Consider the following 23,996-nt stretch of genomic DNA (forward strand, 5'->3'; position numbering starts at 1 on the left):
CTTTTATTGTAGCTGGAGAGGAGATGTTGCAAATAGGCTGCAATGCGGGTGATAACCTTCTCACGCTCCTTCTCTACCAAGTCTAAGTTGGTGGCCATCTCCTTTTTGTTCTACTCGTGGTTTGGTAGTACAATGTTGATGCTTAGCACTACGACGTTAAGAGGAATGATTGCCTCAGAACCATATGCCAGGGAGAATGGAGTTTCGTCGGTTGCTTGCCTTTTGGTGGTGCAATATACCAATAGAGCACTGGGGAGCTCGTCTAGCCAATTGCCCTTCTTGTTTGAGAGGGTATTCTTAAAGCAATCGAGGATGATTTTGTTAGATGCCTCAGCCTGCCCATTACCCTGTGGATATTGGGGCCTTAACATGTGCTACTTGATGCCATACTTTTTGAAGAACTTCGCTAAGTCTTTGCCTATGAACTGTGGACTATTGTCGGTGATGATGGAGTGTGGGATGTCGAAGCGGTAAATGATGTTATTCCATATGAAGCGCTCTATGTCCGTCTAGGTAGTTATGGTCATGGGTTCGACTTCGACCCATTTTGTGAAGTAGTAGATTGCTACGATCATCATGCCTCTACCCCCAATAGCAGGTAGCATTGGTCTTACCAAGTCGATCGCCCACTGCATGAATGGTCATGAGCTTGTCTGCGGGTAGAGTTCGTTGGCAGGTAGTGAAGGCATGAGCTTGAAACACTGGCAGCTATCGCACCTTTGTGCATACTCCCTAGCGTCTTGATGCATGGTTGGCCAATAATGGCTAGTGTTGAGAGCTTTTTGCACAAAGGAACAGCCTCCAGAGTGGTTTCCACATATGCCTTCGTGGATTGAGCTAAGAATCTTTAGGTCGTTGAGAGGCAATAAGCAGCAAAGATGTGGTCCTGGAAAAGATCTTCGAATGAGCATGCCATTCCACATGTAGTAGCGTGTTGCCTTCATTTGGAGCTTCCTAGACTGCAATTTATTTGCAGGGAGCGTTCCATTGACTATATAGTCGATGATGGGATCTTGCCAACTCGGGGCTGTGCTAATCTTTGCCACCTTGACTGCTAGTTCCTCATCTATGTTTGGCTTTTCCAAGTACTCGACTGGGATGAAGCGCCTGAGCTGATGGTCTAGCGTAGAGCCTAGGCTTGCCAGTGCATCTACGTGGGCATTTTCTGCTCGTGAAACCTAAGTGAGTGTGTATGTCTGGAACGTCGCTAGTTGCTCTCATACCTTTTCGAGGTATTGGGCCATCCTTGGATGCTTTACTGTGTACCCCCTTGAGGTTTGGTTGGTGATCAGTTGGGAATCGGAATATATTACACTTCACCACTAGGTTTCGATTTGCGAATCGAAGACCTACTAGTAAGGCTTCATACTCCGCTTCATTGTTTGATGATTTAAAGCTCAGAGTGATCACCTCCTCGAGCATCGAGTTGTCTGAGGTAGTGAGAACTAGACCTGCTCCTGATCCTTGATGGTTGGATGATCCATCGACTGGCAAATGCCAAAAATCTCTATCCGGTGGGGCATGTATGGTTATGGCGTGCTCGGTTACCTCTGGGGTGCTTTCGGGCTGTGTTGCTGCAGCTTTCAAGCTTGGGGTGAATTCTGCTATGAAGTCTGCCAATAACTGAGGTTTTATCGCTGTGCGGGGTTGGTATGCTAAGCTATATTGACCAAGTTCCAACGCCCACTTCATGACTCGTTGAGAAGTGTCTAGGCTGTGCAAGACTGATCGCAGTGGGTACTGGGTCATGATGATGATTGGATGCCCTTGAAAGTAGGGTCTGAGCTTTCGAGCTGCAATAACTAGTGCCAAAATTAGTTTTTCAATTTTTGGGTATCTGGTTTTTGCATCGATGAGAGCTTTGAATGTGTAGAATACAGGCAATTAGGCCCCTAACTTTTCTTGTATGAGGGCAGAGCACACTACTACTTCTGATACCGCCAGATAGATGTATAGGTTCTCCGTTGCTTCCAATTTGGATAGTAGTAGAGGTGATGTCAAGTATTGCTTCAAATCCTGAAATGCTTTCTTGCACTCATTGTCCCACTTATCCTTCTGCGCCTTTTTTATTGCCTTGAAGAAAGGTTTGCATCGGTCAGTAGGTTGCGAAATGAAGTGATTGAGTGCGGCCGCTCATTTGGTCAGACCTTGGATCTCTTTCAGAGTTGTGGGCAATTTCATATCTAGGATCGCTTTGATCTTCCTTGGATGAGCCTCGATTCCTCATTGGTTTACAAGGTAGCCTAAGAATCGGCCTGAGGAGACGCCAAATATGCATTTGGCTAGGTTGAAATTCATGTTTTATTCTCGGATAATAGCAAAAGTTTTTGCCACGTTGCGAATGTGGTCTGACCGTTGCTTGCCCTTCACCATGGTGTTGTAGACTTTGACTTCCATGGTGGCTCTGATCTGCTTCTTGAACATTGTGTTTACGAGTCATTGGTAGGTTACTTCTACATTCTTAAGGCCAAAGGGCATGACCTTATAGCAATATGTGCCTCGCTCGATCACTTATGTATTATTTTCTTTATTAGGCTTATGCATGGCGATCTGGTTGTAGCCTGAGTATGCGTCCAAGAAGCTGAGCAACTAGTTCTCGAATATTGAGTCAATGAGCAAGTCGATTCGGGGAACCAGATAGTTGTCTTTAGGGCATGCCTTGTTGAGGTCGGTGTAATCCACGCATACTCTCCATTTGCCCTTTTCTTTTTTCATTACTAGCACAATGTTAGCCAGCCATACTGAGTGTGCCACTTCCTCAATAAATCCAGCCTCTAGTAACTTGTTGATCTCCACCTCAATAATCGCTGCTTGTTCAGGTGTGAAATGTCACCTTTTTTGGATCACAGGTTTGGCAGCAGGATCGACGTGCAGCTTGTGACAAGCTATCGTTGGATCAATGTCGGCCATATCAGAAGGTGACCATGCGAAAACATCGTGATTTTCCCTAAGGAAAACCATGAGCTCTTCCTTCTCGGCTGAGCTCAGACGTGAGCTGATTCTAGTCGTCTTTTCCAGATGGTGAGGGTTAAGAATGATGTCCTCGGCGTCTTCTTCGGGTTTTCATCCTAATTCATCTTCCAAGGCATTGTTAACCTTAACGTCATCTTCTTGACCTGCCTACTGTAATTGCTATTTGGCGGAGGTGGAGTCGTCTTTCTGCACCTCAGCTGCTACTGCTGGGGCGAAAAAGTTCTTATTCGACTCCTTGAGAACTTGTACAATGCATCGCCTGGACATGGCCTAGTCGCCTTTGATTTCTCTGACTGGTCCTTTTGGGATGCAAAATCAGATTTTCTCGTACTCGATCGAGGTTACAGCTCTAATCTTCACTAGCCATGGTCAGCCCAATATCCTATTATGAAGAGATGGGTCCCTGACAAGCATAAAGGTCTACGATGAAACAATTGGTGGGTTGGTTACATCGAGTGTGATAGTGCCAATGGCAATTAAGGTGAGTTCATTGAATCCAGTCAAGACCTCTGTTTTGCGTTGGATCATGTTTTCCAAGCCCATCTTCCAGATGACTGACAATTGTAGAAGGTTGACTGAGCTGCTGTTGTCCACCATGACTCTGTCAACGATGGCATGGGCCAGTTGTACAGAAATCACCAGGGTCCTGCTCGGTGAAGTCGACGATTAGTCCAGGTACATCATCTATGGCTTGAACCTGATTGACCGATCTTGCCTGCTAGATCTTCCTCTTCTTGGAGTTACTGGTGGCCTCCAGATGCTCGGATTTGGCAAAGATTCCGTTACAGATTGTCTTGGTTGAGGGTTAGGCATCGGTACTGCTTCTTGCCTTAGCCGGGCAGCTGATCTGTTGACATACTGGTCGCACTTGCCTTCTTTCATGAGTTGCTCAAGGTACCTCCTCCATGTGATGAAATCATTGGTTGTGTACCCAGGACCTTTGTGGAATGCGCAGTATTTGGTTTGGTCCATCTTAAAGGTGTCGCTTTTTAAATGTGGCGGTAACTTAAACCATGGCTTATCCTTGAAGTTGCGAAGGATCAAGCTGACTGGGATTGAGAACCTGGTGTATGTCTTGGGTGCTGCACCCCCCTTAGCGGGGGTCTGGTCCCTGCGTTTGTCACCTGGCTTGCTTTTGTTATCGAGCAGTTTGTTGCTCTCCTTCTTTTGAGTCGATTTCGCGTCTTTGCGCGCTGCTTAAGCGGTTTCTGGGAGCGTTTTTCTTCGTCCAGAGGTAGTGTTTTTCTGCAAAAGCATAAGAGCTTGCCAGGGTCAGGTTCTTGCCCATAATCAATTCTCCGAAAAGTGAGTGATCTGCTAGGAATCCTTTTCAGAAAGATGAACATGCGATGTTATCATCGCATCCGACGATCTTTGCCTTTTTCACCTTGAATCTCTTGACATAGATGCGGAGTGACTCCTTCTGAGGTGGTCAGACCTCTTCTTGATCAAGTGGTAAGACGAATATTCCTTAGTGAAAACCAAGGAAAGTTCATCGAAGTTTCAGATTGAACGTGGCGGTAGGCTGTAGAACTAGTCTTGCACCTCGCCTTGCAGTGTCATGGCAAAGATCTTGCACATGAAAATGTCATTGTTAGCGCAAAGGGTCATGGCACTTTGGTAGTGCATCAAGTATCTATCTAGATCTTCATCTCCCCTAAACCAGGTGAAATGTGGCGGGTTGAACTTCTGCGGTGGCTCCGTCCACTCAATCGTGAAATGTGGCGGGTTGAACTTCTGCGGTGGCTCCGTCCACTCAATCTCATCTGTAAAGGATGACCTGCTCAGGTTGGCCATGTCTCTACGGAAGGCATCGTTGGTATTGTCAATGCACTGGAGTCCGCGCAGCTGCTCTACTACGAGCCTTTGTACTTCCTCCTGGATTTACTCCTGATGGGGCAGTAGAGCCTCCAGTTGCCCCCGATACTGACCTGCTAGTCCATGTTGCTCTTCGGCATGTCCTGCTCTTCTGTACCGCGATCGCGGTGCACGTGGTTCTAGATGTGCTGCTCACCGTCATGCCTGGCGGGGGCTGCTAGTGGAACTTGAGTTGGACTACTCACGTGTTCTTCTCTATGCATCATGCGGCAGCCTACTCCATTGCCTTGTAGGAGAATCTCCTTGTGGGCCTAGCCTCGTGTGGACTTTTCTTCTAGAAGGTCTTAAGTGCCTGTCAAAGTGTGGACCCAACCTCGAATGCACACTGACTCGTGAGCCAAGTTGGGAATGAACGCTTCTTTACACATCTAGGAGGTAAAAGACGTTTCCCCGAGGGCCCAAAAGAGAGTGTACACTACCCGAACGCTCGGTTCGTGGTGGGATGAGTGGCTCTTTGCCAGGACGTCGTTGGAATAAGTCACATTCTTTTGCCCTTGTCCTACTTCGGGACACCTCATCTAGGGCACGCTGCATCTTGATATGCTCAAGGAGTTGGTTGACCAAGGTGGTCTGCTATGTGAGGGTGTTTGTCAAGTTAGCGACCTGCTGAGGCAGTGGTGCTCGCCATTTGGATTGGAAAAGTCCGAATAATGGGTGTCTCCATGCGTGGTGGAAGTATAGTGAATTGCAGGTACAAAGCTTAAGCCCAGAGTGGGCAACCTTGCAGAAAAGTGGGGTGTAAGTAACCCTGAGTCGATCGTAGGACCTGTGGTCAGAATCTGGACCGCTGGAGGTGGCTTTAGAATGAGTTGGGCCACAGGTCGGGTCATCAGAGCGGGCCACGGGGTGCGTTAGACCGGTGCCTACTCGCCTTGGATCTACATGGTCGTGGGCCATCTTGGCCGTTGAATTGCCATATCTTGGCCTACTAGCTAAGTGGCTTGAGCTTGGGCACGTTGCTTAGGGTTTGGTGGGAGTGGTGTCGTGGTCTGGTGGCCTTGCTGCGGCTGTTGGGTCACAGCAAAGGTGATGCTCCGTGGCGGTAGGGCTCCTCGTGCCGTCACGTTGAGCCTTGAGGATCTTCATCGTGGGGCTATGTCATCGTCTCCACTCTCCGATCCAAATCCTTCCACGTATGGGGTTCCGTTCGTCGTAGTTTCTGAATTTCCTACCATTGTATCCTTTCTCCAGGGATTGATCAAGAAACTTTTCTAGGAAAAATTAATTGATACGACGTGTGAGAAATTCAACGTAACAGAAAATTCAAGAAACTAATGCGAGAGGCTTCTTCGAGTATTTTGAATCAGCTCTCAATGAAAGCACCAATTTGTGGATGCAAATTTCCGCCGTCTTCAGTCTTGACAAAAATACACTTGCAAAACAATCAACACCTTTGATCAAAGACCTAAGCCTCATGCGCCCATGAGGTGGGGGGGGGGGGGGGTTAGGTCAATGGATCTCTGATGCCTAAGTTAGTTTCTCTAAGAGAGTAAAGTGTTTAAGGCTTTTTAAAGTTGCAAAAGCCTCTTCACTTTGATGGAATGTGAGGTATTTATAGGGTTAGGGCCGGCCATATAGGGTTTAATGGAGAAATATTCTCTAAATATTCCCAAGATATTTAATAGGAGATAATATCTTGAGATAATAGGGTAATAATCCTTAATTGAATTAAATTAGGATTACTTACTTGATTGGAGTCAATCTTCAATTAGGAATGTATTAAGGATAGGATTTGGATAATTAATCCTTATCTTTAATTCCTTGCCTAGGGCAGTTATGGGCAGTTGTGTTCAACTGCTGAATCTTTCAGGGATGTGAGCTGCATGTGGGTGCATCTAAGAAGCCTGCCCATTTATTGAGGGTAATGTTGTCCTTCTTGAATAAAACTCCACGTGTCGCCTCTAAAACTTTTGGGATTATTTTAGGCTCCACAAAAAGGCTAAAAAAATTTATGTCTGTTGTCACACTTTGAATTTTTTTTTTACATGATATTGTGTGTATTACCTATGCTTACATATTACAATTTTATTGTAGGAAAAAGGGACAACAAAAAAATACTGCTATGGAAGAACACAATGAAATAAATGGTTAGGTCATATACAAGGAGGTGATCGGCGGGCCAAGTAATGGTCGTCTTCTTGGTGTAGGTGCTAGCTGTAGTACCAAAGATGCATATCCCTTAAATAGCCAAAGTTGTAATAAGCGTATGTGCTTTGAAGGATCAAGTCAACACTTTAACAAAATAAATTGAATTCTTTGCAACAATCAGTTGAAAGATTGATGCCATACTACTCAAATAATGATGCACGCACATGACCATCTGCTTTTGAAATTGATACCAAGCAAAATATCCTGTATATGAAAATTATAATTTGCTGGACTAACTAGTCAAGCCTGCTAGTCAACTAAGATAGATTTGTTAGTCAATAATTAAAGATTCAATAACCAATTTCAAATACCAAAAGCTATCCTAGTCAGCAAGGTCTCAGTTTGTTCCATGTTATTTGTGACATCCCGTCCCGGAAATATCGAAACGTACGTGTGAAATTACAATTCTACCCCTAGTTTGTTTTCGTTATGTTTTTGGTTGTTTTGTGTGGTGTTGGCAAGCGTAGGGCCACACACACACACTGATTCACTCTCCCTCTCCCTCTGTCATTTTCCCTGTCTCTCTCTCTCCCCCGAGTCCTCTATTCTTCTTCTTCTTCCTTCAACGTACGGACACACACATAACCATACCAAACATTGCAAATCGAGGGAACCAAGCATACCATCGAGCTCGTGAGGTCAAGAGGAGCACGACTATACCATTTTCAGGTGAGAAATCCTTTGTTTTCACGTTGATTCGAGGTGGTCCGATTTATGTACTGTTCATGCAAGATTAATCTAGCATGTTTTTGGGATTTTTAAGGTTGTAGTTGTCTTAGTGAGGTCCCAAGGAGCCTTGGAGTGCTTCGTTGGACAAATTTGGACGTCGGGATCGTCCTGTTCGAAGTTGGCCGGTTTTGGAAAGTTTTGCACAGGTATGTTCTAGTGAGTTTTAGCCCTTAAAACTTGTTTGGATGTGTTCTACTAATCTAGGGCTTTAATTTGGTGTAAGAAACGTGAAAAATGGTTGAAAAATGAGTGAGAAAACACGATTTGAAAATTTTCCAGTTTTCCGGCGCCGGCGACCGCGCCGGAGCCTCGCCGGAGGTTCGCCGGAGAAGGTGACGGAATATTCCGTCAAGTCTGACGGAATATTCCTGACGCCGTTAACGGAATCTGTCAAAACTGACGGAATATTCCTGACGGCGTCAGTTGACGCCGTCCGTGTGCACCGCACGTGCCTGCGCGTGGCCGGCGCGTGTGGCCGTGCCTTGGCCGGCGCGTGGGGGCGCGTGCGGCGGAGGAAATTTTTTCTAAAAACATGGTTGTGATCCTGAGGTTGTGTAGAGCACGTTGGTATATTCAATTGTCCATTTTGAGCAATGTATGAGAAGTTATTACGAGAAGTTGGTTATGTGCTTTAAAGTTAACGTTTTTATAGGTGACACGTACCCCGAGGACGAGCGTTCGCACTCGAGGCAAGGGGGCTACAACCCTTCCACATACCAGTGAGTGGGCTTTTGTTTTCCGTATATACCTATATACATTTATATTCCCAGAATTTGATTAAAAAGGGTTAAGTGTTTATGCCATGCACCATATTATTATTGTTTATGCATCATCACATGCATTAGTAGTGGCATATATATACATATGCATATTGGGTGCTGTGGACGCACAGGTAAGTGCCAGGTAAGCGTTATGCTCGTTTATGTTTCAGTAGTGGTTAGAGATGCTTAGAGAGCTCATAACCTGCACCCCCGGTGTTAGTGCTCCCGCCCAGAGTAGGGCACAGTCCTTCACGTGATGTTCACCTCCCGCACCACACGCTCAGCTTGGATCCAAGTTAGGTGCACAGTCCTGTCGTACAGACCACTTTAGGTGGTTCCGACTCGTAGGTGACCCGCGATTATTCGCACAGTTTTCACGTGATCGTAGCACTAGAGCGTACATATGTATTACACCTAGGCCTGTCGTACAGACCACTGTAGGTGGTTCCGACTCGTGGGCAGCTTCAGTTATTGATTGTGAGATTTGAGCTCTATATGCAGCCGTACAGGTCACGTTAGGTGACTCCGACTGCCAGATTATATGATATTGATATGATTATACCTGAGCACTTGCATATCATTATGAGACTTCGACATGACATATTATTGAGCACATGGCATATATTTGAGCATGTTTAGCACATGTATTATGCGTATATATATTTTCTGGGAAGTATACAGGTTTTACGGCGAGGGGTTAGAAAGTATTTTATAAATGGTTTTCGAAAGCTTTGTTTTTGCCCACTCACGCTTTTGTTTTGCGCCCCTCCAGGTTTTAGTTGAGTAGCAGTTTCGGTGGTCTCCCAGAGGGTTCTTCTGGCTTTTCTGACAGATACTCACCAGCGTAGGGTCACCTTCGGGTGTACTTTTGTCGCAACTTTTCTTTTGGACTGCTATAGTCTCGCTCTGAATTTGTATCTCACTACGCTAGCACTTGTTTTAGTACTTTGTATGCTAGTTTTTAATTATTCGTACTTTTATATTACTGTTCTATTAGCTTCCGCACGTGCACATGGCTACGTCACCTTCGTGTGATGGCCAGCACGCCCTGATATCGGTCGGGGTGTGTCAGTTTGGTATCAGAGCTTAGGTTTGGCAATTCTGTGTCTGTGTGAGTATTCTAATGGTCTTGGTGTCTTCTGTCAGAATTATGCTGCCTCGTCGGGAACCACGTCGTACTTATGAGTCTAGCTTCCCCGATGTTGCTCAGTTGGGGGAAGTTTTTGCTACAGCCCTTCAGTCAGTATTGCGCCCTCCCCAGAGGACTTCTCTGGAGACTATGTACAATCTGAAGTTGGATAAGTTCAAAGGTAGTGAGGGCCACGAGGGCGCAGAGCGTTGGCTAGAACACATTGAGAAGACTTTCCGTGTGTTACATAATCAGGGGAACCTTCCTATGGAGAGGTGGGTCGAGACGTCCTTATGGTTTCTGGATACGGAGTCTGCAGCTTGGTGGGAGCAGGAGCTTCGTAGGTTGACTCCAGCTCAGAGGACTAATTGGAATGTTTTTACAGATTTGTTCAAGAGGAGGTACGTGCCCCCTGAGTACATCGATCGGAAGAAGCAGGAATTCACCGAACTGAAACAGCGGAAGATGACGGCGAATGAGTACTACCGCAAGTTTACTTTTCTGTCCCGCTACCATCCTGATGTTGCTGGTAATCCAGCAGAGATGCTCCGTCGTTTCCGTTTGGGCATCAGGAAGAGGTGGCGTTCTATGGTGACTGCTGTCCACAGCGAGACCTACCAGGATTTCTATGAGATATTATTGAGGATAGAGGATTTTGAGAACATGTCGAGCGACAGTGATGAAGAAAAAGACGGCAATCAGAAGAAAGACGACAAGGGTAAGGGTCAAGCATCGCTCGGGCCTCGCCAGACTCAGAACTTCAAGAGGGGTGGTGCTAGTTCGAGTTCTTCTAGTGGTGGCTTCAGTGCCACTGGGCAGGGTCGTGGAGGTAGATTTTCTGGTGGCGCTAGAGGCCAGAGGCAGGGCGATAGTGGTCGAGGTAGAGCCCCAGTTTGTCGCAGGTGTAACAACCGGCATTTTGGCAAGTGTATGCGTGGTAGCAGTGGTTGCTTCACGTGTGGACAGGTGGGACATAGAACCGCGAATTGTCCCCAGGGTCAGCAGCAGCAGAAACCGCAGCAGACCTTTATGCCACCACCTGCACCGCTCCAGCAGATCCAGGGTCCGACTAGCTACGACCAGATGGGTCGAGGTGGTGCTTACCACTATCAGGGTGATGTTGTCCCTTATGCTCCGGGGCAGTATCAGTATCCCCAGGATCCCTATTCCCAGGGTGGCTATCCTCAGTATTCGGGCGGCTATATGCCGTATCCTCCAGCTCCAGTTGGTGGCTCTCAGTGGTACCAGGGAGGACAGTATCAGCAGGGTGAGATTGCCACTAGCAGTGCAGGGTCTTCGAGACAGTCGGGTCAGCCCAGTCAGGGGCGTGGTGCTCAGGGACGCGGTGTTCAGGCGAGCAGAGGCCGCGGCGGACGTCAGCAGGGACAGGGGCATCTTCATAATATTTCCCTGCAGGACGCTCAGAACAACCCAGACTTGATTATGGGTACGTTAAACATTCTTGGTTGTTTTGCTAGAGTCTTAATTGATTGTGGAGCTACACATTCCGTGATTTCTCATACATTTGCTCAAGTGACGCAACCTCGCCCCACACCTCTAGGGTACGATTTAGAGTTCGCTATGCCTAGAGGAGAGAGATGTGTTGTAGATTGTGTGTACCCAGGATGTCCAGTGATGGTCGAGGGTGTTGTTTTATCAGCTGATCTTATCCCGTTAGATATTGTCGACTTTGATGTGATTTTGGGCACGGATTGGTTGCACTTCTATCGTGCCAACATTGACTGTTACGGGAAAGTAGTTACATTTCACCGTCCTGGACTACCTGTGGTTACTTTCGTGGGTGAGCAGAGTGGGGTGAGACACGGCGTTATTTCTGCGTTGCGAGCGAAAAAGTTATTGTCTAAAGGTTGCCAGGGGTACCTAGCACATGTGGTGTTAGATGAGGCCGCTCCTGGTAGAGTTGAGGATGTGAGAGTGGTCAGACACTTTCCTGATGTTTTCCCTGAGGATTTACCTGGTCTACCCCCAGATCGAGACATGGAGTTTACCATTGAGTTGCTTCCAGGTACTAATCCTATTTCTTTAACTCCTTATCGTATGGCTCCCGCAGAGTTAAGGGAATTGAAGGTTCAGTTGCAGGAGTTAGTGGATAAGGGATTCATTTAGCCTAGTACTTCGCCTTGGGGCGCTCCAGTTTTGTTTGTGAGGAAGAATGATGGAACTTTGAGGCTGTGTATCGACTACAGGCAATTGAATCGGGTGACGATTAAAAACCGTTATCCATTGCCTCGTATCGATGATTTGTTTGACCAGCTGAGAGGTGCTTGTGTGTTCTCTAAGATAGACTTGAGGTCTGGTTACTATCAGCTGAAGATCAGTAGGGATGATGTCCCTAAGACGGCGTTCAGGACTCGTTATGGTCATTACGAGTTTCTGGTTATGCCATTTGGGTTGACGAATGCACCAGCCGCCTTCATGGATTTAATGAATCGGGTGTTCCAGCCTTACTTGGATAGATTTGTTATTGTCTTCATCGACGATATTCTGGTGTATTCTAAGTCGAAGGCGGAGCATGTTTGACATCTTACTTTGGTGTTGAAGAGGTTGAGGGAACACCAATTGTATGCTAAGTTTAGCAAGTGCCAGTTCTGGTTAGATCAAGTTGCGTTTTTGGGGCACATCATTTCTGCTCAGGGTATTTTGGTGGACCCTCAGAAGGTTGCAGCTGTGGAGAGTTGGGAGCAACCGCGAACCGTCACCGAGGTGAGAAGTTTCCTTGGTTTGGCGGGGTATTATCGGAGATTCGTTAAGGATTTTTCGGTGATCGCCTTGCCACTGATGAGATTAACGAGGAAGGATGTTAAATTTGAGTGGGATGATAAGTGTGAGCAGAGTTTCCAGCAGTTGAAGCATTGTCTCACTCATGCACCTGTTTTGGCACTCCCGGATGATAGCGGTGATTTCGAGGTTTACAGTGATGCTTCCTTGAATGGTCTGCGATGTGTATTGATGCAGCATGGTAGGGTGATTGCTTATGCTTCGTGATAGGAGCGTATTCATGCGACTTAAATGGCTTGTTCTCGTGCATTTACGTTATGTTTCTTTAGTTATTTTAGTACTTTAAGCTATTTTCGTGTGTTTGTAGGTTCTAAGGGCAAAGTATGCAAAAGGATGCCTTTTGGAGCCTTTTGGAGCAAATTAGAGATTGGAATGGATATCATATGCTTGGAGCCAAGAGGATGGACGAAATTGAAGGATTCCTAATCCATTGTACATACCACAAACACTTCCCCCATTGCCGTGAGTTTCTCCCTTATAATCCAAACACCACTCCTCTTCCATTTCCACCACTCCCCAAACCATTCACACCACCAAACCTCACCTTAGACCTTGTGCTACAACAACGAGGAAGAGAAGAGTGCCTAAACGTTCATACAATTCAAGTTTGAGTTGTTGGAATGTTTAGGTGTTTCTTTGATTTCAATGTTTAAATTCAATTCTCTTTGTTTTGTACGTATGAGGAATGGAAGAGAAGAGTGCCTAAACGTTCATACAATTCAAGTTTGAGTTGTTGGAATGTTTAGGTGTTTCTTTGATTTCAAAGTTATGAGGAACTAAAACCCCCTTTGTTAGGGGGTGATTCGAAATATATGTTTATGCTTGCATTTTGATTTGATTACTTCTAATTGCGTTTCATAAGTTGTGGATTCAATTTGTTTAACCGTTTGATTGATAACTTATTTATGTATGTTTATTGAGAGTGCACGCTTAATTTTCATGCATGAATATGACGCTAGAATATAAGTGAGTTTCACCTAATAGTTACGAACTTATATTCACAAGTAGTGGAGGTTGCTTATAAACAATCGCGTTAAACGAATTCTTGGCATAAGTTTCATGCGTATTCCATAGTAACGAATGCCTCGTCAACACTTATAATTTTCATAGAGCGTAATGATTCTTGCTTGTATCTCTATTATGCATTCATGTAGGGGACTTGTGGGGAATGTTTTGAATTGTCGCATGCGCTAACCCATCCAATTCAATAACGTTAGGAAGATTTGAAGGTTAATTAGTGCATCACGGTTAACTTGGGGTGTTGAGCATCATGGTTTATTGAAATGCAATTGGAAATCGTTTTATTATGCAAGTGTAACATGTGTGGAGATGAACCCCTTAGCTAGGTTCCCATCCATTCAATTCCATCAATTTCATCTTTACTATCTGTTTTTACTTACAATCTGTGCATTTAGTTAATTTCGTTCAAAAACCAAATCCCCCTTTACTTTATTGTCCAATTTAGTTAGAAAGTATCTTAGTTTGTGTTTTTAAGTGTTTGAATCAATTTATTTCCCAAATTCGTCCAAAATTCACCAAAGTGCTCAAAACTGCCCAGAAAGTGATTTTAAGGCAGTTTTGAGTGTTTTGGGTGATGTTTGAGTCTTTTGGTTTGTTTTAGTGTTTTAAGCGTTTAGCTTCGCATTCCTTGAGTTTAGTTTAGTGTTCTAAACTTTATTTTACGTTTTTGAGTCAAGTTACAACTTAATTTCTCCAAATTTGTGTTTGTGCTCAAATCTGCCCAGAAAGTGGTTTTTAGGCAGATTTGAGTGTGTTTGTGTTGTTTTGAGTCTTTTGGTTTGTCTTAGTGTTTTAAAGTTTAGTTTTGCATTCTTTGAGTCTAGTATAGTGTTTTATATTGTGTTTTTACGTTTTTGAGTCAAATCCAAGTGATTAACAATCCCTCCTAATCCCCGGTCCAGAACGATCCCTACTTATACTTATACTACAATTGACAAAAAGAGGGTTTAATTTGTGTGCGTATAATTCTCGCATCAAATTTTGGCGCCGTTGCCGGGGATTAGTAAATTTGCTAATTCCTTGGATTGTTTTATTTTCGTTTGTTTTTATTTTATTCCAGATTCTTAATCTTGTTTTGTTTCTTGTTTTAGGTACTAGTTCATGACTCGGAGTTCTCATCCGATTTGTGAACATATCCTGGGGTGATTAGGGTTCTTCGTCCGGCTGCAAGACGTAAAAGAAAGCGCTTCTTGGGAGGCAACCCAATGCACTGAATAAAACAAAGCATGTTCATAAAAAAAAAAAAAAAAAAAAAAAAAAAAAAAGAGATACTAAACATGGAGAAAGATGGAGCCTTCACAGAGGTTGTTTGCTTGAAGCCCCACTACTGGGCAAAACTCTAGAAGCGGAAGGCATAGAAGCGGAAGGCATAGATGCGGGTGGCATAGAAGCGGGAGGCATCGGAGCTAGAGCATTCCAGGCCTCAATACTTGGCCAAAAGCTGGACGAGCCAGGAAAAATGTGCCTCTGGAAGTAAGCCGCAAGCCTTTGACGGTCACTTTGCATCCGACCATTGGATTCTTGCAGCTCATCAAGCTTCCTCTTCATACCCGTCGAATAGTTGTTGGCAAGCACGTGCAAACTTCTATTCTCGTGCTTAAGCAGTTTGATCTCCTGCTTGAGACTTTCCACCTCTGCCATTAATGATTCCACCTGACAGGAGCGGGCAAGCAGGCGTTGGCCCATGTTGGACACAGAACTCGCACACTGAACACTAAGTGCGAGGGACTCTTGAACGGCCAACTCATCGGACCGTCCTGACAGCAGCCTACTATCTTTTGGAGTGAGGAGGTTCCTAGCTACTATTGTAGCTGTTGTGGCGTCCTGCATCACAGAGTCTTCACTTGTAAGAGGACCGTTAGAAGATAAGAAAGAAGGGCGCCATACGTTACCTTGACGCGGCGCGCCCGTATCACTGCTGAGACTCAATTCTAAGCTAAGGTTCGATGGGTTTGCCATTTTTTTTCAAAAGTGTTCAAAAGAGAAGGGATGGATGGAGTTAAAATTTCAAAGGGCCGGAGACGATGTTCAAGAATGGGAAATCTTCAGAGTGTGTTTGTTGGCGATGATCGATACCTCTATAAGAAGCCAAGGCGACGCGTCCACCGATTCAAAACGCCAGAATTTCCGGCGGAAGTTCGGCGACGCTTTCTCTGCTTTTCAGAAAACGCATTCAACTTTGTCAAAAGTTCACGTGGAGGTCATCATCGCAGCTACACTTTTGCCGACAAGCGTAAATTTCGGCGACGCTTTCTCTGCTTTTCAGAAAACGCGTGCGACTTTGTCAAAAGAGCTCTGACAGAGCCGCATCCGCACTACCACGTGTCGTTCAGAAAGCGAAGGGGCGCCTGTGCAGAAATCGAAGGGGCGTCCGTTCAGAAATCGAAGAGCCGTTTGCTCAGAAATTGAAGAGACGTTTGTCGACAAGGGTAAAAGAACAGTACCACCACTTGATATTATCTCTATATATGTCGACCTTCGTCTTTTATGGCAAGGCAAACCTGAAGAAAATGTCCAACTCTTCCGCACCTCTGAGGGCGCTCTCCCAGCAACGCCTTTTGAAATACTCAATTTTTTCTCCCCCAAAGAAGATACCAGAAACCTGGAGTACAAATAAGGCAGAAGGAAACGGTCGATCGAAGCATGTGGAGACAACCACAACAAATACATGTGCTGCTTCATTCGCCGTTTCTTCAAAAGCAAAGGTATCTCATATCATCAAGGTCTAAAGCAAAAGTATCTCATATCATGCTCTTTCCCTGTCCTTTCCTTTGTCCTTGTTATTACTCGCATGGCAAAGTAAACGAAAGCAATCAGAGGCAATTGGAGTCAGTCTTCTGTTCTGGAACCAACTGCCTGGAATCCATTCCTGATTGCTTACCTAGCGTTGCTCTCGAGTAGTCATCTTCAACGGTTGACACACTTCCAGAGAAGGGACCACTTCTGCAAGGGGAGCAAGCAAGGCAAAGGAAAATGATACATTGAAGCATGTGGAGACAAACATAGGCTGAGTTATCCTCCAACCCTTTTCAATACGAATTGGAAAGGTTGAACAAAGAAACAGACCAAAGGAGTAAGCTCAGACCTTCGGGGGAGACCAAAAGAATCATGCTGCCCAGTTCAAGAGTAGCACAAAGGAAAATCAACGATGGGAGGAACCCCTGTGGAATCTACAACATCAAGCCTCAATGCAATCACCAAGGAGAAGATGGAATTTACATTCCACAACCAGATTTGCGTCTCTAAACTCTTCTCTTTGTTAATTACATTCTGCCATGTTTAGTATGTTTAAGTGCTTTTTGTGTGTTTACTTATGCTTTGTATGAATCTATGCTTAAAACATTGAGGACAATGTTTGATTTAAGTGTGGGGGGGTAACTAATGTTGTTAATGCAAATTCATGGGATTTTATCACCCATAACTTCAAATGTTGTTCCTTGCTGTTTTAAGGTGTTTTTAGGCTGTTTTAGAGTGTTTTAGAGTGTGTTCACTTAAAAATCCGAAAAACCCATAAAAATTGAAAAAATTGTTTTGAAAACCCAAAAAGAGTTGTTTTTAAGTTGTTTTTGTGTGTCTTAGGGTACCTTCCAACACAATGATAAGGATTGGGTTTGTAATTGCATGACTGTTAAAAAGAGTTATGAACATAGAGAAAAGTTTGATTTACTCTTGGTATATGCTTGGTTATGGTTATAATGTATGACTTCACATGCAATCATAAAAGAAAAATTCGTTTTTGTAACATGCTTGAAGGAAGGAACTCAAACAAATGCTACATCCCTGTGAGACTCGAGCCATTACTTTCTTTGGAGAGTTATTTTCTGTGATTCTTTGTTTTCTAAAGTTGTTGCATGATCTCATTATTCCTTGCTTGGTTACTACTTAGAATGCAATTGTATCATGATAGAACTAAATGCTAGAACTTATATCCGTTTCATTCAAAGCATGACATTGAATTGCATAATATATATCAAGATGAAGTTGTTGCCACCATAGCCAAATAGCCTTACTTCCCATATTTCGTATATATTAGTTTTAACCCCGTTGAGCCTCGTTTAGCCTATTTTCTTTGCTAACCACATCACCCCTTACCTAACCTAGAGTAGGACTTTCCTATACCCTTGTTCTTGAAGTATAGTGAGCATGACTTAAATGAATTCCTTTTGATTAATATGTTGCAGAAAATAAGTGTGGGGGAAGGGATTTTTGTGTGTATGTATGTGCCTAAGTCTTAAAGGAGGCACGGGAAAAAGAAAAAAAAAATGTGAGAAAAAGAAGAAGAAAAGAAAGAAAAAGAGTGAAAATAAGTGAGAATGGACTCACAAGTGTGATTGTTGAAGAAAGGGCCCAAAAAGTTTGAATATGGCCCTAAGTTTTGTGTGACTTCCCCTTGGGTGTTCAAAGTTGACTTCTGCGTTCTAAAGGGAATTCTAAGTGCCTAATTCAATACTTTGCTCACTATTGCTTAAAGAACGTTTGTTTTCCCTATCCTTTCTTTGTTAGCCAAACACCTTTAGCCCCGTTTCAACCCTTATGCTTCTATCTTGATCGTTATGTGTTCAATAATGTGGAGTTTGGAATTGATATGAGCTTATGGTGTCACTGGTTCTCGCATCTAAGTAGGAGCATTCCATTCTTGAGATCATATCTAAACATGCTTATTAACTCCAGAAAATGCTTTCTTTGTTATAACATATGTGAGATACTAGTCTTTTATGTTTACATCAATCTCTCACATATAACTAGTGTAGGGTGTGTAGTCAGAAAATCTGTGTGAAAATAGAGTGCATTCTAGTAAGGAATTGAGGAAATTCTCTAAGGCATGTTACTACATTCAAAACATGGTTTTAAATGCTTAATTGTGAAATAATATGTGGTGACTATGAGTAAGAATGTACTTAAGTGTGAAGATGACAAAAATCTATGGGACTAATGATTTTTAACTTGTCATGTGCATTGGAAATCCCTGAAACGATTGTTGGAAGGTTTAGGTTGAGTTTTTCTTGTTTAGTGTCGTTTTGTTTTTGGTTTCTTTTGTTTTGTTTTGCTCGAGGACTAGCAAAAGATAAGTGTGGGGGTATTTGATAGGAGCATATTCATGCGACTTAAATGGCTTGTTCTCGTGCATTTACGTTATGTTTCTTTAGTTATTTTAGTACTTTAAGCTATTTTCGTGTGTTTGTAGGTTCTAAGGGCAAAGTATGCAAAAGGATGCCTTTTGGAGCCTTTTGGAGCAAATTAGAGATTGGAATGGATATCATATGCTTGGAGCCAAGAGGATGGACGAAATTGAAGGATTCCTAATCCATTGTACAAACCACAAACACTTCCCCCATTGCCGTGAGTTTCTCCCTTATAATCCAAACACCACTCCTCTTCCATTTCCACCACTCCCCAAACCATTCACACCACCAAACCTCACCTTAGACCTTGTGCTACAACAACGAGGAAGAGAAGAGTGCCTAAACGTTCATACAATTCAAGTTTGAGTTGTTGGAATGTTTAGGTGTTTCTTTGATTTCAATGTTTAAATTCAATTCTCTTTGTTTTGTACGTATGAGGAATGGAAGAGAAGAGTGCCTAAACGTTCATACAATTCAAGTTTGAGTTGTTGGAATGTTTAGGTGTTTCTTTGATTTCAAAGTTATGAGGAACTAAAACCCCCTTTGTTAGGGGGTGATTCGAAATATATGTTTATGCTTGCATTTTGATTTGATTACTTCTAATTGCGTTTCATAAGTTGTGGATTCAATTTGTTTAACCGTTTGATTGATAACTTATTTATGTATGTTTATTGAGAGTGCACGCTTAATTTTCATGCATGAATATGACGCTAGAATATAAGTGAGTTTCACCTAATAGTTACAAACTTATATTCACAAGTAGTGGAGGTTGCTTATAAACAATCGCGTTAAACGAATTCTTGGCATAAGTTTCATGCGTATTCCATAGTAACGAATGCCTCGTCAACACTTATAATTTTCATAGAGCGTAATGATTCTTGCTTGTATCTCTATTATGCATTCATGTAGGGGACTTGTGGGGAATGTTTTGAATTGTCGCATGCGCTAACCCATCCAATTCAATAACGTTAGGAAGATTTGAAGGTTAATTAGTGCATCACGGTTAACTTGGGGTGTTGAGCATCATGGTTTATTGAAATGCAATTGGAAATCGTTTTATTATGCAAGTGTAACATGTGTGGAGATGAACCCCTTAGCTAGGTTCCCATCCATTCAATTCCATCAATTTCATCTTTACTATCTGTTTTTACTTACAATCTGTGCATTTAGTTAATTTCGTTCAAAAACCAAATCCCCCTTTACTTTATTGTCCAATTTAGTTAGAAAGTATCTTAGTTTGTGTTTTTAAGTGTTTGAATCAATTTATTTCCCAAATTCGTCCAAAATTCACCAAAGTGCTCAAAACTGCCCAGAAAGTGATTTTAAGGCAGTTTTGAGTGTTTTGGGTGATGTTTGAGTCTTTTGGTTTGTTTTAGTGTTTTAAGCGTTTAGCTTCGCATTCCTTGAGTTTAGTTTAGTGTTCTAAACTTTATTTTACGTTTTTGAGTCAAGTTACAACTTAATTTCCCCAAATTTGTGTTTGTGCTCAAATCTGCCCAGAAAGTGGTTTTTAGGCAGATTTGAGTGTGTTTGTGTTGTTTTGAGTCTTTTGGTTTGTCTTAGTGTTTTAAAGTTTAGTTTTGCATTCTTTGAGTCTAGTATAGTGTTTTATATTGTGTTTTTACGTTTTTGAGTCAAATCCAAGTGATTAACAATCCCTCCTAATCCCCGGTCCAGAACGATCCCTACTTATACTTATACTACAATTGACAAAAAGAGGGTTTAATTTGTGTGCGTATAATTCTCGCATCACTTCGCGGCAATTGAAACCTCATGAGTTGAATTACCCTACACATGATTTGGAATTGGCTGCTATCATCTTTGCGTTGAAGTTGTGGAGACACTATCTTTACGGAGAGAAGTGTAGGATCTTTACTGATCACAAGAGTCTTCAATATCTCTTTACTCAAAAGGAACTTAATCTTCGTCAACGGAGGTGGTTGGAGTTGCTCAGCGATTACGATTGCACGATTGATTATCACCCTGGTCGTGCGAACGTTGTGGCTGATGCACTTAGCAGGAAGTCTCAGGGCCGCATTAATGCGTTGTACGCTAGCCGTATTCCTCTTTTGGCGGATTTGCGTGCGACAGGAGTGAGGTTAGAAGCAGAAGACCGAGATGTGGCTTTACTTGCTAATTTTCAAGTTAGGCCAATTTTGGTCGATCGTGTGCTCGAAGCTCAGGTAGCTGATCGGGAGACTCAGGAATTAATTCAAGCTCGAGAGCAAGGAAGGAGGCGAGACCTCAGAGTTCGTGATTCGGACGGCATGTTGATGCTAGAGAGTAGAATGTTCGTGCCTAATAATGTAGATTTGAAGAAAGAAATTCCCGATGAAGCACATATCTCGGCTTACGCCATGCATCCAGGAGCTACTAAAATGTATCATACCATTCGACCATTTTATTATTGGCCGGGTATGAAGAGGGAGATAGCCGAGTATGTGAGCAGGTGTGCTGTTTGTCAGCAGGTTAAAGCGGAGAGGAAGAAGCCGTTTGGGTTGTTGCAGCCGTTTCCCATTCCAGAGTGGAAATGGGAAAATATCACCATGGATTTTGTGTACAAGCTCCCGCGTACACATAATGGCTTTGACGGCATTTGGGTAATCGTTGATCGGCTCACTAAGTCGGCACATTTCATTCCAGTGAGGGAAAAGTATTCCTTGAGCCGTTTAGCGGAGTTGTTTATCTCGAAGGTTGTGAAGTACCATGGTGTCCCAGTGAGTATTGTCTCGGATCGTGATCCACGATTTACATCGAAGTTCTGGGTGGCTTTTCAGGAAGCTTTGGGCACGAGACTACTTTACAGTACGGCGTATCATCCACAGACAGACGGACAGTCAGAGAGAACTGTTCAGACTTTGGAGGATATGCTGCGAGCTTCGGTGTTGCAGTTTGGGGATGCTTGGCACCAGCGGTTAGATTTGATGGAATTTGCCTACAACAACAGTTTTCATTCGAGCATTGGCATGGCGCCATTTGAGGCCTTGTATGGCAGAGCTTGTCGCACACCGTTGTGTTGGTCAGAGGTTGGTGAGAGAGTTTTAGTGGGTCCCGAGATTGTCGAGGAGACTACTCAGAATGTTCAGGTAATTAAGTCTAACCTGAAAGCAGCTCAGGACAGGCAGAAGAGTTTAGCGGATCGGCATGCTACGGACAGAGTGTACGAGGTCGGAGACTGGGTATTTCTGAAGCTTTCACCATGGAGAGGTGTTGTGCGGTTTGGAAAGAAGGGGAAGTTGAGCCCCAGGTACATCGGACCATACGTGGTCACAGAACGAGTGGGTGAGGTAGCTTACAGGTTGGAGTTGCCTCCGGAGTTTGCTAGAGTGCATAACGTTTTTCACGTGTCTATGCTCCGACACTATGTTGCTGATCCATCTCACGTGATACCTCCTCAACCGTTAGAGATTAATCCAGATTTGACGTATGACGAGGAACCGGTGACGATCATCGATTGGAAAGAGAAGGTTCTGAGGAACAAGACGGTGAATTTAGTGAAAGTTTTGTGGAGGAATCATTCAGTCGAGGAAGCTACGTGGGAGACAGAAGATCGGATGAGGGATTTGTATCCTCGATTGTTCTTTGACCACTAGGGGTTGCTGCTTGGTTATTTTGAATTTCGGGACGAAATTCTATTAAGGTGGGAAGGTTGTGACATCCCGTCCCGGAAATATCGAAACGTACGTATGAAATTACAATTCTACCCCTAGTTTGTTTTCGTTATGTTTTTGGTTGTTTTGTGTGGTGTTGGCAAGCGTAGGGCCACACACACACACTGACTCACTCTCCCTCTCCCTCTGTCATTTTCCATGTCTCTCTCTCTCCCCCGAGTCCTCTATTCTTCTTCTTCTTCTTTCAACGTACGGACACACACATAACCATACCAAACCTTGCAGATCGAGGGAACCAAGCATACCATCGAGCTCGTGAGGTCGAGAGGAGCACGACTATACCATTTTCAGGTGAGAAATCCTTTGTTTTCACGTTGATTCGAGGTGGTCCGATTTATGTACTGTTCATGCAAGATTAATCTAGCATGTTTTTGGGATTTTTAAGGTTGTAGTTGTCTTAGTGAGGTCCCAAGGAGCCTTGGAGTGCTTCGTTGGACAAATTTGGACGTCGGGATCGTCCTGTTCGAAGTTGGCCGGTCTTGGAAAGTTTTTCACAGGTATGTTCTAGTGAGTTTTAGCCCTTAAAACCTGTTTGGATGTGTTCTACTAATCTAGGGCTTTAATTTGGTGTAAGAAACGTGAAAAATGGTTGAAAAATGAGTGAGAAAAGACGATTTGAAATTTTTCCAGTTTTCCGGCGCCGGAGCCTCGCCGGATGTTCGCCGGAGAAGGTGACGGAATATTCCGTCAAGTCTGACGGAATATTCCTGACGCCGTTAACGGAATCTGTCAAAACTGACGGAATATTCCTGACGGCGTCAGTTGACGCCGTCCGTGTGCACCGCACGTGCCTGCGTGTGGCCGTGCCTTGGCCAGCGCGTGGGGGCGCGTGCGGCGGAGGAAAATTTTTCTAAAAATATGGTTGTGATCCTGAGGTTGTGTAGAGCACGTTGGTATATTCAATTGTCCATTTTGAGCAATGTATGAGAAGTTATTATGAGAAGTTGGTTATGTGCTTTAAAGTTAACGTTTTTATAGTTGTTTCGCATATAGGTGACACGTACCCCGAGGACGAGTGTTCGCACTCGAGGCAGGGGGCTACGACCCTTCCACATACCAGTGAGTGGGCTTTTGTTTTCCGTATATACCTATATACATTTATATTCCCAGAATTTGATTAAAAAGGGTTAAGTGTTTATGCCATGCACCATATTATTATTGTTTATGCATCATCACATGCATTAGTAGTGGCATATATATACATATGCATATTGGGTGCTGTGGACGCACAGGTAAGTGCCAGGTAAGCGTTATGCTCGTTTATGTTTCAGTAGTGGTTAGAGATGCTTAGAGAGCTCATAACCTGCACCCCCGGTGTTAGTGCTCCCGCCCAGAGTAGGGCACAGTCCTTCACGTGATGTTCACCTCCCGCACCACACGCTCAACTTGGATCCAAGTTAGGTGCACAGTCCTGTAGTACAGACCACTTTAGGTGGTTCCGACTCGTAGGTGACCCGCGATTATTCGCACAGTCTTCACGTGATCATAGCACTAGAGCGTACATATGTATTACACCCAGGCCTGTCGTACAGACCACTATAGGTGGTTCCGACTCGTGGGCAGGTTCAGTTATTGATTGTGAGATTTGAGCTCTATATGCAGCCGTACAGGTCACGTTAGGTGACTCCGGCTGCCAGATTATATGATATTGATATGATTATACCTGAGCACTTGCATATCATTATGAGACTTCGACATGACATATTATTGAGCACATGGCATATATTTGAGCATGTTTAGCACATGTATTATGCGTATATATATT

General features: G+C 43.9%; 3 protein-coding genes across 3 annotated transcripts; 1 reads left to right on the forward strand and 2 right to left on the reverse strand.

Annotated features, from left to right (window-relative positions):
* Positions 1–641: 641 nt before the first annotated feature.
* LOC137737371 (uncharacterized) lies at positions 642–1,749 on the reverse strand. Its single transcript, XM_068476824.1, has 2 exons — positions 1,224–1,749; positions 642–1,165 (listed from the first exon to the last, which is right to left on the reverse strand). Exons 1-2 carry the CDS (start codon positions 1,747–1,749, stop codon positions 642–644), a joined length of 1,050 nt encoding a protein of 349 aa, XP_068332925.1.
* A 1,644-nt stretch (positions 1,750–3,393) lies between these two features.
* Positions 3,394–3,945, reverse strand: LOC137737372 (uncharacterized). The gene is made up of 2 exons (XM_068476825.1): positions 3,671–3,945; positions 3,394–3,619 (listed from the first exon to the last, which is right to left on the reverse strand). The coding sequence occupies exons 1-2, from the start codon at positions 3,943–3,945 to the stop codon at positions 3,394–3,396; spliced, it is 501 nt and encodes a 166-aa protein (XP_068332926.1).
* Positions 3,946–9,612: 5,667 nt separating this feature from the next.
* On the forward strand, positions 9,613–14,542 carry LOC137737373 (uncharacterized). The gene is made up of 4 exons (XM_068476827.1): positions 9,613–9,799; positions 9,938–10,927; positions 11,378–11,644; positions 14,529–14,542. Exons 1-4 carry the CDS (start codon positions 9,613–9,615, stop codon positions 14,540–14,542), a joined length of 1,458 nt encoding a protein of 485 aa, XP_068332928.1.
* Positions 14,543–23,996: the final 9,454 nt, after the last annotated feature.

Source organism: Pyrus communis, chromosome 6 (genome assembly GCF_963583255.1).
Source record: "Pyrus communis chromosome 6, drPyrComm1.1, whole genome shotgun sequence".
NCBI lineage: Eukaryota > Viridiplantae > Streptophyta > Magnoliopsida > Rosales > Rosaceae > Pyrus > Pyrus communis.

Coding starts and splice junctions, on each gene's coding strand:
- LOC137737371 (XM_068476824.1), bottom strand. CDS start 1,749: ATGACCCAGTACCCACTGCGATCAGTCTTGCACAGCCTAGACACTTCT. Junction 1,166..1,223: donor TGGCCCAATACCTCGAAAAG/GTATGAGAGCAA, acceptor TTTCACGAGCAG/AAAATGCCCACGTAGATGCA.
- LOC137737372 (XM_068476825.1), bottom strand. CDS start 3,945: ATGGACCAAACCAAATACTGCGCATTCCACAAAGGTCCTGGGTACACA. Junction 3,620..3,670: donor AGGCAAGATCGGTCAATCAG/GTTCAAGCCATA, acceptor TTCACCGAGCAG/GACCCTGGTGATTTCTGTAC.
- LOC137737373 (XM_068476827.1), top strand. CDS start 9,613: ATGGTCTTGGTGTCTTCTGTCAGAATTATGCTGCCTCGTCGGGAACCA. Junction 9,800..9,937: donor GAAGTTGGATAAGTTCAAAG/GTAGTGAGGGCC, acceptor CGGAGTCTGCAG/CTTGGTGGGAGCAGGAGCTT. Junction 10,928..11,377: donor AGGGTCTTCGAGACAGTCGG/GTCAGCCCAGTC, acceptor ACGGGAAAGTAG/TTACATTTCACCGTCCTGGA.